This window comes from Petromyzon marinus, chromosome 57 (genome assembly GCF_048934315.1).
Source record: "Petromyzon marinus isolate PM22_M1 ecotype Great Lakes invasive population chromosome 57, UKy_Petmar_22M1.pri1.0, whole genome shotgun sequence".
NCBI lineage: Eukaryota > Metazoa > Chordata > Hyperoartia > Petromyzontiformes > Petromyzontidae > Petromyzon > Petromyzon marinus.
Window position 1 is genome coordinate 7,756,607 of NC_133723.1, and position 14,192 is coordinate 7,770,798.

The window sequence follows — 14,192 nt, forward strand, 5'->3', positions numbered from 1 at the left end:
TGAGTGGATGGGCGAGTGATTGGAGTGATTACCCCCCCCCTTCCTTCCTTCCTTCCCCCCCACGTGTACACCACGTGGTGGACACCACGTGTACATCACGGTAAATCGGCAAGGTGGTGGGTTAGAGTGTGGGTACCTCCCAACTCTCCCGAGGCGACTGGCCAGTGTGGACCAGTTGTGCCCCCCTTAGCCACGCTTCCAGGGGCTTAGGGGGGCTGTCGTTTGAGACGGTTGTGGGTGACTCTCTGGACAGACCCTAGCGGGTCTCTGGAACTAGTCTGTGGCTCTGTGTGTGAGTCTACAAGTTCCTATATGATTGGTAGATCTCCACGTGAGTCTACGTCTCTCTATCTCTCTCTCTGTGTGTGCGTATGAGTCTATATGTGAGTGTCTGTCAGAGGGGACGATGAGAGACTTTGAGGACGGATCTATGGGTCCATGTGAGTCTCTGTCAGAGGGGGTGGTGAGAGACTGAGAACAGATCTATGGGTCCATGTGAGTCTCTGTCAGAGGGGACTGTAAGAGATTGTGAGGACAGATCTATGGGTCCATGTGAGTCTCTGTCAGAGGGGATGGTGAGAGACTGAGAACAGATCTATGGGTCCATGTGAGTCTCTGTCAGAGGGGATGGTGAGAGATTGAGGACAGATCTATGGGTCCATGAGAGTCTCTGTCAGAGGGGATGGTGAGAGTCTGAGGACAGATCTATGGGTCCATGAGAGTCTCTGTCAGAGGGGATGGTGAGAGTTTGAGGACAGATCTATGGGTCCATGTGAGTCTCTGTCAGAGGGGATGGTGAGGGACTAAGGACAGATCTATGGGTCCATGTGAGTCTCTGTCAGAGGGGATGGTGAGAGATTGAGGACAGATCTATGGGTCCATGAGAGTCTCTGTCAGAGGGGGTGGTGAGAGACTGTGAGGACAGATCTATGGGTCCATGTGAGTCTCTGTCAGAGGGGATGGTGAGAGATTGAGGACAGATCTATGGGTCCATGTGAGTCTCTGTCAGAGGGGATGGTGAGAGCCTGAAGTCAGATCTATGGGTCCATGTGAGTCTCTGTCAGAGGGGATGGTGAGAGACTGAAGTCAGATCTATGGGCCCATGTGAGTCTCTGTCACAGGGGATGGTGAGAGACTGAGAACAGATCTATGGGTCCATGTGAGTCTCTGTCAGAGGGGACTGTAAGAGATTGTGAGGACAGATTTATGGGTCCATGTGAGTCTCTGTCAGAGGGGACTGTAAGAGATTGTGAGGACAGATCTATGGGTCCATGTGAGTCTCTGTCAGAGGGGACTGTGAGAGATGGTGAGGACAGATCTATGGGTCCATGTGAGTCTCTGCCAGAGGGGACGGTGAGAGACTGTGAGGACAGATCTATGAGTCCATGAGAGTACCTGTCAGAGGTGATGGTGAGAGACTGGGATCTGGGCGGAGAGGAGAGAGCACGTGAAGCAGTGAAGAGTTCGAGGTGGTGACAGCTCTTGATCTCTGCCTTCGCAGGGGGGAACCGATCCCGTGAATTGAGAATCAAGGAGCATAACCAATCTCAGCCATTTTTATCGTCTTTATTATTCAACAATCTGAACATCTTTGCGGAGATTACAAGACAAAGATCACCGGGATAGAGATTACAGAGACAAATATCCCCCCCCCCTCCCCCTGTGTAGCCTTAACACGCTGTTGGGGCAAGTGCTGTTAGCGACTAGTAGCCTATGAAGGCAGGCACGGCACACCAGGGGGTGGGTGGCCAACACCACGCCCGGCCGCCTTTGTCTCCCTACTGGAGATGTTTAGTACGCACCTCACGAGGTACTTATTTGAGGCTGAGTCGACCTAGGGGAGGTCCCAGGACCGAATTCAGAGAATATAAACACACACACACTCACACATCCACAAGTTGGCGAACGGATTCAACCCGACCTAGGGGAGATCTCAGGATCGAGATTACAAACACAACAACAAAAAACGCCATTCGCCGCGAGGTGGCGGTGACGTCACCACGGCGCTTGTGCCAGGCTAGGTGCACGTTGAGGCCACGTGAAGTGTCGAGAGCCCGCTGGCGGGAGGTCACGGGGCAGACCCAGCAGGTGCCACGGGTCGACTGACTAAGATGGCTGTGGCTGATGCACCACCTGTGCCCCCCCCCCCCTACACGCACACACTCACACAGCCGCACGTTGACGCACGGACTCAACCCGACCTAGGGGAGATCACGGGACCGGATTCGGAGAATACAAACACACACACACAGACACACTCACTGAGCCGCACGACGACGAACCGACTCTCTCAACAAAAAGTTAGCTGTTTCTAGCCATCCTTCGAGAAGGAGACGCTCGCTCTCCATCGGCCGGTAGAGGCGGCAGTAGGAGCTGCGCTGCGCGTGGCCGCCTGTCATCCGGCATCAGTGGCAGCAGCGGCAGCAGCAGCGAGGGGTTGGTGGATCAGCGCAGCCAGTTGTTGTTGTGAAACTCCGACGTCGTCAGTGGGCGTCGAGGAGGGGGAGGGAGCGGTGAGCCGTAGTCAGGCTCGCTCACAGAGAGAGAGAGGCAGTAGAGGGAGAGGGGGAGCGGTGAGCCGTAGTCTGGCTCACTCAGACAGAGAGAGGCAGTAGAGGGGAGCGGTGAGCCGTAGTCTGGCTCACTCAGACAGAGAGAGAAGGGGAGCGGTGAGCCGTAGTCTGGCTCACTCAGACAGAGAGAGGCAGTAGAGGGGAGCGGTGAGCCGTAGTCTGGCTCGCTCAGACAGAGAGAGAAGGGGAGCGGTGAGCCGTAGTCTGGCTCACTCAGACAGAGAGAGGCAGTAGAGGGGAGCGGTGAGCCGTAGTCTGGCTCGCTCAGACAGAGAGAGAGAGGGGGAGCGGTGAGCCGTAGTCTGTCTCGCTCACAGAGAGAGAGAGGCAGTAGAGGGAGAGGGGGAGCGGTGAGCCGTAGTCTGGCTCGCTCAGACAGAGAGAGAGGGGGAGCGGTGAGCCGTAGTCTGGCTCACTCAGACAGAGAGAGAGAGAGAGGCAGTAGAGCAAGTGGAGTTGTTGCCGTGAGCTGCGACGTGTACGGCGTCTGGACGCGGTGCGTGAGAGCGGAGGACGACGGCCCACACCGATCGGGGACGGAGGAGTCGCTGCGAGGGATCCGTGGGGACGGCAAAGCGCGGCAGACGCGGTGACGGAGCGACGAGGGAGCGCCCTGGCTGATGGAAAGAGAGCGATAGTTGGGACGTAGTGGGGAGGGGGGGGGTGATGGTGGAGGTGATGGTGGGGGGGTAGGGGTGATGGTGGAGGGGGTTGGTGGGTGGGTGGGTTGGTGGGTCGGTGGGTGGGTGGGTTGGTGGGTCGGTGGGTGGGTGGGTTAGTGGGTTAGTGGGTTGGTGGGTGGGTGGGTTGGTGGGTGGGTTGGTATGTTGGTGGTGGGTGGGTGGGTTGGTATGTTGGTGGTGGGTGGTTGGGTGGGTGAGTTGGTGGGTGGGTTGGTGGGTGGGTGGGTGGCGGCGTAGGCAAGCGAACCGCGAATCTCGATGCCGAGTTCGCGACGTTTTCCGCCGCACCCCTTTTCAGCGTGAGGCGGCCCTCCCGCCACCGCCGCCGCCGCCGATGATCTCGTACTCGGCGTCCACGGCGCGCGCGATGTCCTCGTACTCGGCCTCCTCCCGGAGCTCGTCGGCGCGCGCGCGGCTCCCGAGGCACGCGAAGCCGGCGAGCAAGAGGGCGAGCGACGCGTGGGCGAGGCCGAACACGTAGAGGGCCGCCTGCGACGCGCTCAGCCAAAAGCAGCCGCGCTCGCAAGAGCCCCACGCCTCGCGGTACGAGAGGAGCGCGATCCTGCGGCCGCACAGCGCCGGCGGTCCGGCGCACCGCACGTTGAGTCGTGACCTAGAGCCCTCCTCGCCGCCACCCGCGCCCGTGCCCAGGTTTTGACGCAGCCACGCGTGCAGGTAGGCAACGCCGCAGTCGCAGAGCAGCGGATTGCCGTGCAGCGTGATGGCGCGCAGCCTGGGCAGCGCCTCGAGGGCCCCCTCGGGCACGCGAGCGATGTTGTTGTCGTGCAGGAGGACCGCGGTGGCGTCTCGGGGGATGTCGTGCGGGAAGGCGCTCAAGTTGCGGCCGTCGCAACGCACCGCGGTGCCCTCGCACTGGCACGGCCTCGGGCAGGGGCTCGCGCCCAGGGAGGTGATGAGCAGGGGCGGGAGGAGGAGGTGGAGGAGGTGGTGGTGGTGGTGGAGGAGGAGGCGTCGAGCGGGCACTGTCAGGCGGGCACAGCACGCGGGGGGAGTCGGGTTGCGCTTCGTGGGGGAGGGGAGGGGGTGGGGGTGTTGTTGTTGTTGTGTTTGTGTTGTTGTTGTGGGGTGACCGGAGTGAGACGTCGGTCGAGAGAGCGAAACAGGAGTGTCATTATGAGACCTCCTTTGCCAGTAACAAGATATAGGAATAGGTTTAACCTTTTTTTAACTGGCACAAAAACTGACACCTTTATTCAAGGCATCATGTTTGCAAACCAAAAAGTTGTCTTTTTTGTTTGCATTTTGACTGCTTGTGTTGTGGTTATTGCAAACATGATGCCTTGAATAAAGGTGTCAGTTTTTGTGCCAGTAAAACCTATTCCTATAGGAGTGTCATTGTTTAAGAGTGGGTGAACGAGTGAGTGGGTGAATGAGTAAGTGAATGAGCGAGTGGGTGAATGAGTGACTGGGTACATTGAATGGGCAAATGAACGATAGAATGAGCGAGTGAGTGAATGAGCGAGTGGGTGAACGATTGACTGGGTGATTGAGTGGGTGAACGAGTGAGCGAACGGATGGGTGAATGAGTTAGCGAGTGGATGGGTGAATGGGTGGCTCGGTGAATGAGTAAGTGAATGATTGAGTGGGTGAATGAGTGAGTGAATGACGGAGTGGGTGGATGAGTGACTGGGTGATTGAATCGGCGAATGAGTGGGTGAATTTGCGAGTGAGTAAACGAATAACTGGGTGATTGAGTGGGTGACTGAATGAGTGATTTGGTAAATGAGTGGGTGAATGAGTGCGTGATTTAGTGGGTGAATGAGTTGGTGGGCGAGTGAGATGGCGAGGTGATGAGTGAGAGAGTTCAAGTCTCGAGTTAACTTTCTTTGACCAGGCTGTGAGCCCGAGACACCGCGATAGAGGAGTCTCATTCGCAAGAGAAACGGAAGTCACAAAGTTACAAAAGCTAAGGAAATGAAGCACAGCAAGTGAGATGAAGCAAACATAGCTCGAAGTCGTCTCATGGGAAATCAAAAATAATGCGTTGCACAAACATAAATCGATGATTTAATCGTAAATTCCAAGTACGGGAGCAGAAGTTGTTTCGGGCAGATTAAAATGTTTGCACTGATCATGGTACAATAATTGTTAAATTTCGTTTGGAAGCTTTCGTGACTGCAGGGATTCATATTCTTGGTTCTTTCGGTAATGATGATTGCTTGTGTTGTAATCGAAACGTCGTGAGAATTGTATTGTTTGATTTTTATTATTTTATTAATTCCCTTCTACGTGGTGACTTTACCGAAAGAACCAAGACTAATAATTGTTAAAGTTACAGAAACATCAATCCTAATAATTATATTGCAATTGTATATAACACACACAAAAAAATAAACTTATCTGGATTGCATGTCTGGCTTTCTGACCATTCATCACACCGCTGTGGTGACAGCATCATCAACCTACGCAGAATATTTTATGTACGATGTTGAACTACGGTGCTTTTGTACAGAATCAGACTCATTGTATTTGTACTGAAGGAATCCGATGAGCTCCACATCTCGTTTTCACAGATGTACAGACCCAGGCAGGCAGGCAGGGGAGTCGGTAATCTTCTTTCCACTCACCTGGCCGTAATCTTCAGCGAGGGACGGCCGCTCACGATGATTTAGAATGATTTAATTTTGAAACTAAACTGAACTAAACTTTTTTTTACAGCGAGCTGCTCTGTATCACAAATGATAGCTCAACGAATTGTGGCCGCTTATCATCATCATCACATGGAGTGCCCAGTCCACTTGATGGGAAGTTAGAGTAATTTTTTTAAGTATATAATTATTTACTAAAGTTATAAAGCACATTCTTTTTTTATTTTACCAGGCAAGGCCCACTGAGCTGTTTCGATCTTTTTCTGAAGCGACCCGGCTATCAAAAATAATAGTTCAGCGAAGTGTGACGGCTCATCATCATCATCATCACCACTAGCACGTGGACATTTATACCGGCCGCCAAATATTCTAAACGCGTGGCGATGTTGACATCTCCTAGCCACCGCGCTGATGATGAAAGAGAGAGAGAGACACGCATACTCCAAATATACAGCAGTAGGCATCGTCAGGGTCGAGATCGGGATCGAACGCACGACCTCCTGCATACCAGACGAGGTAGTTAACATCTCCTAGCCACCGTGATCATGATGATGAGAGACACCGCAAGCTCCAAATATACAACATCAGGCATCCTCAGGGTCGGGATCGAACCCACGCCCTCCTGCATACCAGGCGAGGTAGTTAACATCTCATAGCCACCGCGGTGTTGTTTAACTTGGAACCGCCCTACCGAGATCGTAACGGGTGGGGGTCCGTGCCTCGATGCAATGACATCCGTCGGTGCACAAGCATTGGTCTCGGCAAGCGTGATTGTTGACGAGACACTGGATGTTCAAACCCGCTCCAGAGCTTGCTTGGCGTTAAAGCAATGCCGCCCACAATAAAAAAAAAATAAACTTCCATCGAGAGGAAAGCACGGAGCTTGGCTTTTATTTGTTTCTGGCAGACTGACGCGATGCTGTGTTTCACTCCCCGGTAAGCGCATCATCATCATCGTCATCACCATTAGCCATGGTCGAGCCACTGCTGGAAGAAGGCCCCTTTAAAGGCGCAGCCCATCTCTCCTGGAATGTAAAGCGCCTCCAGCGACTCCACGAGGCCACGGAAGTCCCCTTTGCAAAGAGTGACGTGAAAGTCGAAATGCATCACCAGCCATGGTCGATCCACTGCTGGATGAAGGCCTCCCGCAAGCCCACCACTATCTCGCATCGAATGCAAGTATCTCAAGAGAAACAGGACAGTCTCATTTTGCAAGAGCGACATTGAATATTACAATATATATTACAGTTATCGCCAGTTCAACACGTAGCATGGGCGTTCGCGACCGTTCTTCTTCATGATAAAGGTTTTTTTTAGTTAGATCGCCGAAGTATAAATGTGTCGTAACCCTCCACCACCCGACGCGGCCAATTAGTTTACTACTGCAGCCCACAGGTGTGTGGAAGAGTAATTCCACAACATTTACAATCTGAGTACAAATTTCGATTTAAAGCTTTCGTGACTGCAAGGATTCATCTTCTTTGGTTCTTTCGGTAAAGTCACGTGACTTTACCGAAAGAACCAAAGAAGATGAATCTGAGCACATTCACTCTCCGACACACCGGTGGGTTGAGGCAGTACACTAATTGGCACGCGTTGTTCACGTGACAAACTTCACTGGCTGTGTCGGGTGGTGGGGGGTTACGACACATTTAGGCTTACGCGATCTAACATCCCCCCCCCCCCCAAAAAAAAAAAAACCCCTTCATTATGCACAGTTATCGTATTGCAACCATGCCCTTTGGTCCTTTGGGCAACGTCACGTAGGTATAAAATAAAATAAATCACGACGTTTCGGGCGCAACACCAAGGGTCCGTCATCAGGTGGGGAAAGAACCGCGTCATTGTAGGCGCTGTCGTCCCGACAGTTCTGTTCCATCACCTGAAGAAGGCCGCTTGTGTTGTGGCCGAAACGTCGTGATTTTTTGTTGTTTTATTTTCTACCTACGTGGTGACTTTACCGAATAGAACCAAAGAGTAAAGAATCGAAGAGTATGGATTCCTACAGTCACGAAAGTTCCCAAATCAAGTATTGCAACCGGTCACTGTGCATCGAGTCATTGCGCAATAATAACAACATCAACAGCAACAACAACAACAACAACGATAAATCATTCACACCCGCCTGTGGCAATCATCGCGACGTTCACAGGGCGCGAGTGAACACTCGCAGGCCGCGCTTACTTGTGGCCTCGGCAGATGTCGGATAAGCGCAGGCGAGGGACTCAAGTGATAATTTTAGAGACCAAGTTCCCCGTTTTTAACTCGGGCTCGCGAAGAAAAGAGGAAGAAGTGATGGACGTTTGCATGTGGCGCTCGGCACCGTTGCATGGGTGCAGGATGTGGGAGGGCTAGGGCAGGAGTGGGCAAATTTTTTGACTCGCGGGCCACAATGGGTTCTAAAATTTGACAGAGAGGCCGGGCCAGGAACCAGATGGATGGAGTGTTTGTGTGAACTAAATATAAATGACGTGTTAAAAATCATTACGTGAAAGGATTTGGCCTTTAACAGGTAGCAAAGCATTTATTTGCGAGGCAATTTCACAAATTGCACGAACAATAGGGCCTATACATCACACTGCCGGTCAAAGTGCGCCATCTAATGGGGAAATGGGGGCATTACAGGAGAAAGGTAAAATTTAATTTAATAATAATAATAATATTTGGACAAGTTCGGCGGGCCGGATAAAAAAGCCCAACGGGCCGTATACGGCCCGGGGGCCGTACTTTGCCCATGTCTGGGCTAGGGTCATCGAGAGAGGCGTTGGAGTGCTGGGATACTGTTTAGGTAGGTCCATGGGTCTCCGTGGGAGTCTATGGGTCTCCATGGGAGTCTATGGGTCTCTCTGTGAGTTCATGACACTCTGTGTGAGTCTATGAGCCACTACGTGCTGTGTGAGTCTATGGGTCTCCGTGTGAGTCTATGGGTCTCTCTGTGAGTTCATGACTCTCTGTGTGAGTCTATGAGCCACTGCGTGCTGTGTGAGTCTATTGGTCTCCGTGTGAGGCTATGGGTCTCGCTGTGTATAAATGAGTCTCATTGTGAGTCAATGAGCCACTGCGTGCTGTGTGAGTCTATGGGTCTCCGTGTGAGGCTATGGGTTTCTCTGGGAGTTTATGGATCTCTGTGTGAGTCTATGGGGCTCTCTGTGAGTTCATGAGTCTCTGTGTGAGTCTATGAGCCACTGCGTGCTGTGTGAGTCTATGGGTCTCCGTGTGAGGCTATGGGTCTCTCTGTGAATTAATGAGTCTCTGTGTGAGTCTATGAGCCACTGCGTGCTGTGTGAGTCTATGGGTCTCCGTGTGAGGCTATGGTCTCTCTGTGAGTTAATGAGTCTCTGTGTGAGTCTATGAGCCACTGCGTGCTGTGTGAGTCTATGGGTCTCCGTGTGAGTCTATGGGTCTCTCTGTGGGTTCATGAGTGTCTGTGTGAGTCTATGAGCCACTGCGTGCTGTGTGAGTCTATGGGTCTACGTGTGAGCCTATGGGTCTCTCTGTGAATTAATGAGTCTCTGTGTGAGTCTATGAGCCACTGCGTGCTGTGTGGGTCTATGGATCTCCGTGTGAGGCTATGGGTCTCGCTGTGAGTTCATGAGTCTCTGTGTGAGTCTATGAGCCGCTGCGTGCTGTGTGAGTCTATGGGTATCCGTGTGAGTCTATGGGTCTCTCTGTGAATTAATGAGTCTCTGTGTGCGTCTATGAGCCACTGCGTGCTGTGTGAGTCTAATGGTCCTCATGTGAGTCTATGGGTCTCTCTGTGAATTAATGAGTCTCTGTGTGAGTCTATGAGCCACTGCGTGCTGTGTGAGTCTATGGGTCTATGTGTGAGTCTGTGGGTCTCTGTGTAAGTGTATGGGTCGTGGTGAGTCTTTTGGTCTCTATCTGAGTTCATGGGTGACTGTGTGCGTCTTTGGCTCACTGTGTGAGTATGTGGGTCTCTGTGTGAGTCTATGGTCTCTGCAGACTTCACTTTTTAAAACTAAACTATGTTTTATTATTTTTTGGCTTGAAACTTTCGTGACTGCAGGAATTCATATTTTTTCGTTCTTTCGGTAAAGTCACGTAGATTTTTAAAAATAATAATTATAAAGTGAATGAAAATATTAAAATAAAATAAAACCACTAATGTAGACTGTTGCCTGGTTATTAAGTTTGGTGAGTGTACTGGCAATCTATAATTTAGATTGTAGCAATGGTCATTAAACCATTGTGAGTCATAATGCAGATCGTAGCCTGGTTCTAACCGGAATAAAATTCAAATTAAAAACAAAAACAACTGTTTATAAAGGTTTAGAGATGGGCGTGGCCCAACTGTGTCAGCAGCGTGGGCGGGGCAGCTAATGTTAATGTAGCCCAAGTGTGTCAGCAGCATGGGCGGGGCAGCTAAAGTTAATGTGGCCCAAGTGTGTCAGCAGCATGGGCGGGGCAGCTAATGTTAATGTAGCCCAAGTGTGTCAGCAGCATGGGCGGGGCAGCTAAAGTTAATGTGGCCCAAGTGTGTCAGCAGCATGGGCGGGGCAGCTAATGTTAATGTAGCCCAAGTGTGTCAGCAGCATGGGCGGGGCAGCTTATGTTAATGTAGCCCAAGTGTGTCAGCAGCATGGGCGGGGCAGCTAATGTTAATGTAGCCCATGTGTGTCAGCAGCATGGGCGGGGCAGCTATGCTAATGTAGGAAATAACTAAGCAGTTAGTGGGTCTCCATCAAAAGGGCCTTCAGTCAATCATTGCACCTCGCTCCACACACCCACACTGCTGACGGTGGAGGTTGACAAGAAAACACAAATCAAGTCATGACTCAAAGTGGTTGATGACATCTTTCCAATGATTGCTGAGTTAATAACCATCATCTCGGTTGAAATTGTGTCTGTATATATGGATGGCTTCATGAACAAATCTTTGTTGATATCCAGCCGGCTTGCAAAGTACCATAGTCTTAGAGAAATCAATTTCGCGTGAGCCAGCCGCATTAAAGTAATGATCAGCCACGGCAGAAGTATTGGTCCTGCCGTGTTTCAAATCTGCCTTATGCTCACCAACATGGTCCGAGACATGTCGCTTAGTTTCCCCAATGTAACTGCTGCCGCAGATACAGCTTAGTTTGTAGACGCCGGGATATTGCATGTCAGGAATCTTGTCCTTGACAGATGAGATCAGATCACGAATTTTATGTACTGTGTTAAATCGGATATGGATCTTGTGTTTGTTCATGATTTTGGAAGTAGTTTTGGTTACCCCTGCTATGTATGGCAAGGTGATGTTTTTTTTATTAGATCCTCAGATGGCTCCTTCCTCACGGTTGGGGTGATAGCTTTTGCGGATTGTGTAGTCAGAATGTCCATTCTCCTTGAGAGCTTGGTGTACGTGTTTGAGTTCACTGGTTAGGTGTTCATGGTCAGAGATACATTGAGTTCTACGATGTAGCATTTTGATGAGGGAATTCTTCTGGGATGGATGGTGGTGGGAATCAGGTTTTAGGTAGGCGTCAGTATGGGTTACTTTCGTGTAGACAGAATGGCTCATTGAGCCATCTGGTCTCTTTTTGATTAGGACATCCAAGAAAGGTAGCATCCCATCCTTTTCTACGTCCATGGTGAATTTGATTGCTGGGTTCATGGAATTGATGTGGTTGAGGAATTGGTTCAGAGCCGGTCGGCCATGTGGCCAGATGACGAACGTGTCCTCCATCTATTTATTCCACAAGGACGGGCGTAGAGCGGATGCCTGGATGACGTCCGTCTAAAACATTTTTTCCATGAAAAAATTGGCTACAACCGGAGATAAGGGAGAACCCATTGGGGTGCCTTCAGTTTGTTTGTAGAATGTTCCATTCCAGGCGAAGTAAGTGCTGCACAGTAAGTGCTGCACGCGCGTGCACGCGGAGCTGCGTCGAGGTTCCGTTTGCGCGCGAGCGGCGCGGATGATCGACGTCGCGGCGCCGCGAGCCGAACGCCGGCGGCGACGCGGACGAGGGAGGGCGTTCGATCGACGAGCGAACGCCCCGCGGATATCGGGAGGAACCCGTCTGGGGCTTGACTCTCCCGACGAGGTGCCCGCGATCTTGGGATCCCCTCCGTCGAAGGACTCCGAGGGTCAAGGGTCCCGGTTGGTGCAGGGGGTCGATGGGGCCATTGCCAAGGCGTGCAGGGGTCTCAGGCTGCAGGATGATGCTTTGCGCCTTTGCGAACACGGCGATGAGAATGGTGAGATACATTTAGAAATCCGTCTTGAGAAATCAACCTCTTTAGACTGGCCTTTGTCACCCGCGTACATTTCGGGCCGTTTAACCTGCAGGTTCTGGGCGTGTGGGTGAGTGAGTGGGCGAGTGGATGGGCGAGTGGGTGGGTGAGTGGATTGGTAAGTGGGTGGGTGAACGCGTGAGTGAGTGGGTGGGTGAGTTGATTAGTGGATGGGTGGTTGACTGGATGGGTGACGGAGTGGGTGGGTGAGTGAGTGAGTGAGTGGGCGAGCGAGCGAGCGAGAGAGCGACTGAGTGAAAGAGTGGGTGGGTGAGTTAGTGAGTGGATGGGTGGGTGAGGGAGTGGGTGGGTGAGTGGGTGAGTGAGTGGATGAATGAGTGAGTAAACTGACCTTCACTCCCATCATGCAGGTTTGGCCGTGTACCCAGCAGTTTCTGTTGATTTCGCTGCTTCCCACTAAGCGCCACTTTACCAATTTAAATTATTCTTCATCCATCAGTGGATTGATCATGGCTGATTCATGACGATGATGACCCCACTGCTGGACTCTGTTCGGGTGGGGGGGTCACCCCGTGATGCCCCTGGCCTCAGTGTCCGAGTCTCTAATTTCGTTCATTAAAATTACATTTCGCGCGCCTCGGATCATCTATCATGCTTACTGTAAACACCGCAGTATTTTTCCCGTTTACCGCTCATCTCAAAATAAATGGGTTTCGCTATCGACCACATTTTCTGTCCACCCACGGATTTTGCAAAACTACAGCATCATCATCATCATCATGGTCGGCATCATCTCCACCGGCACATTAATCTTGAATAAATTGTCACCTCTCCTAATCGTTGGGCGATTGGTTGTAGCTTCCACCAAAGAACAACAACGAAAAACACCCAACACACTGCAGGAATCAATGTTTTTATATTTGACCCACAAGTTGGGGAGTTTTCCCTTTATGATCTAAACGTAATTCCCATAAAAAACCGGGTGGTCTCAGCGCGGCGTCGAGCGAGCGGCTCGCGATCGCGGGATTTGAATCAGCCCATCATCATCAGCATCATTCAGGTGTCGATAAAATTAGTACCACTTTGTGGGGAAGTCATGGGAATGTCGAATTTCCAACCGCTGCCTCTGCAAGGGCTCTGCATGGGAGGTGAACGGCAAAGCCTCAGTGGCTCATTTGAAGTGGGGGAAAAAAACACGCTTTGATGTTACGTCTTGAAAGAGTATTTGGGATTTTGTTGAGTTTAGCAGCACTGTGCGCTTCCTTGTGACATTGTTGGAGAGTTTAGGGCATTGCCATTTTTGTTCATCGTTATTTCACTTCGGCAACACAAATCCAGTATGACCAGCGTGGTGAAGTATAGTCACGTAATCACTCTATCCTCACACACCCTTCATCCAGCAGTGGATTGATGAAGGGCTGCACATTACATCGCTAGAGGCGGCCCTGACTGCCGACGTGTGGGGTCTATGTCATTCACAACAGTGTCCGTATTCGGGCCAGAGAGCTGACGTCTGGTTACGAATAAAGTCGAGGAATGTGTCAGTGCCGACAAATAATGATGAAGTTTTTTTTAAAATTCTTTACTAGCTGTACTACCCGGCTTCGCCCGGGACTTGGATTCACCACGCCCGGCCGCCTTTGTCTCCCCAGTGGCGATGTTCACACACCACAGCAGTTACTCGTTTGAGGCTGAGTCGACCTAGGGGAGGCCCAGAAGCGGTTGAAATAATCGTCACCGGTGGTGGCCGTGAGCGGGAATCGAACTCGGGTCGCCGGGTTCGTAGCGCATTGCGCTAACCGCTACACTACAATGCGTTACGCTTCCACGTGCGCGGGCCACGTGACAGATTTGACGTCACAGCTCACTTGCCGTGCAAAAAATATAAATGCATTATTGAGCTCCCCCCCCCCCCCCCCAAAAAAAAAAAAGTGTATTTGTATAATTGTTGCATGGTGTACAGTCTGGAAAGTACCCACATGGCAAATTTCCAGTTTGTTGCATGTCGGGAAGTACGCTAAAATTTTTGAACAGACACACATAATCACAACTTTGCCTTTTTATATATATGGAGATGCCTACATTTTTTTTTTACCACGCGGTCTTAGGGATTATGTCCGACGTTTCTA

At 51.3% G+C, this 14,192-nt stretch overlaps 1 protein-coding gene across 5 annotated transcripts; it reads right to left on the reverse strand.

The window, feature by feature from the left end:
* Nucleotides 1-1,550: 1,550 nt before the first annotated feature.
* On the reverse strand, nucleotides 1,551-8,152 carry LOC116937828 (platelet glycoprotein Ib beta chain-like). Of its 5 annotated transcripts, none has more exons than XM_076052736.1 (3): nucleotides 8,050-8,152; nucleotides 3,545-4,239; nucleotides 1,551-3,186 (listed from the first exon to the last, which is right to left on the reverse strand). In XM_076052736.1, coding segments are annotated over exons 1-2 (690 nt in total). In that variant the 5' UTR covers nucleotides 8,051-8,152; the 3' UTR covers nucleotides 1,551-3,186; nucleotides 3,545-3,550. The 5 variants fall into 5 exon arrangements, with proteins under 5 accessions (XP_075908851.1, XP_075908850.1, XP_075908849.1 ...); XM_076052735.1 differs by having other exon boundaries at nucleotides 1,551-3,190; XM_076052734.1 differs by having other exon boundaries at nucleotides 3,504-4,239.
* Nucleotides 8,153-14,192: the final 6,040 nt, after the last annotated feature.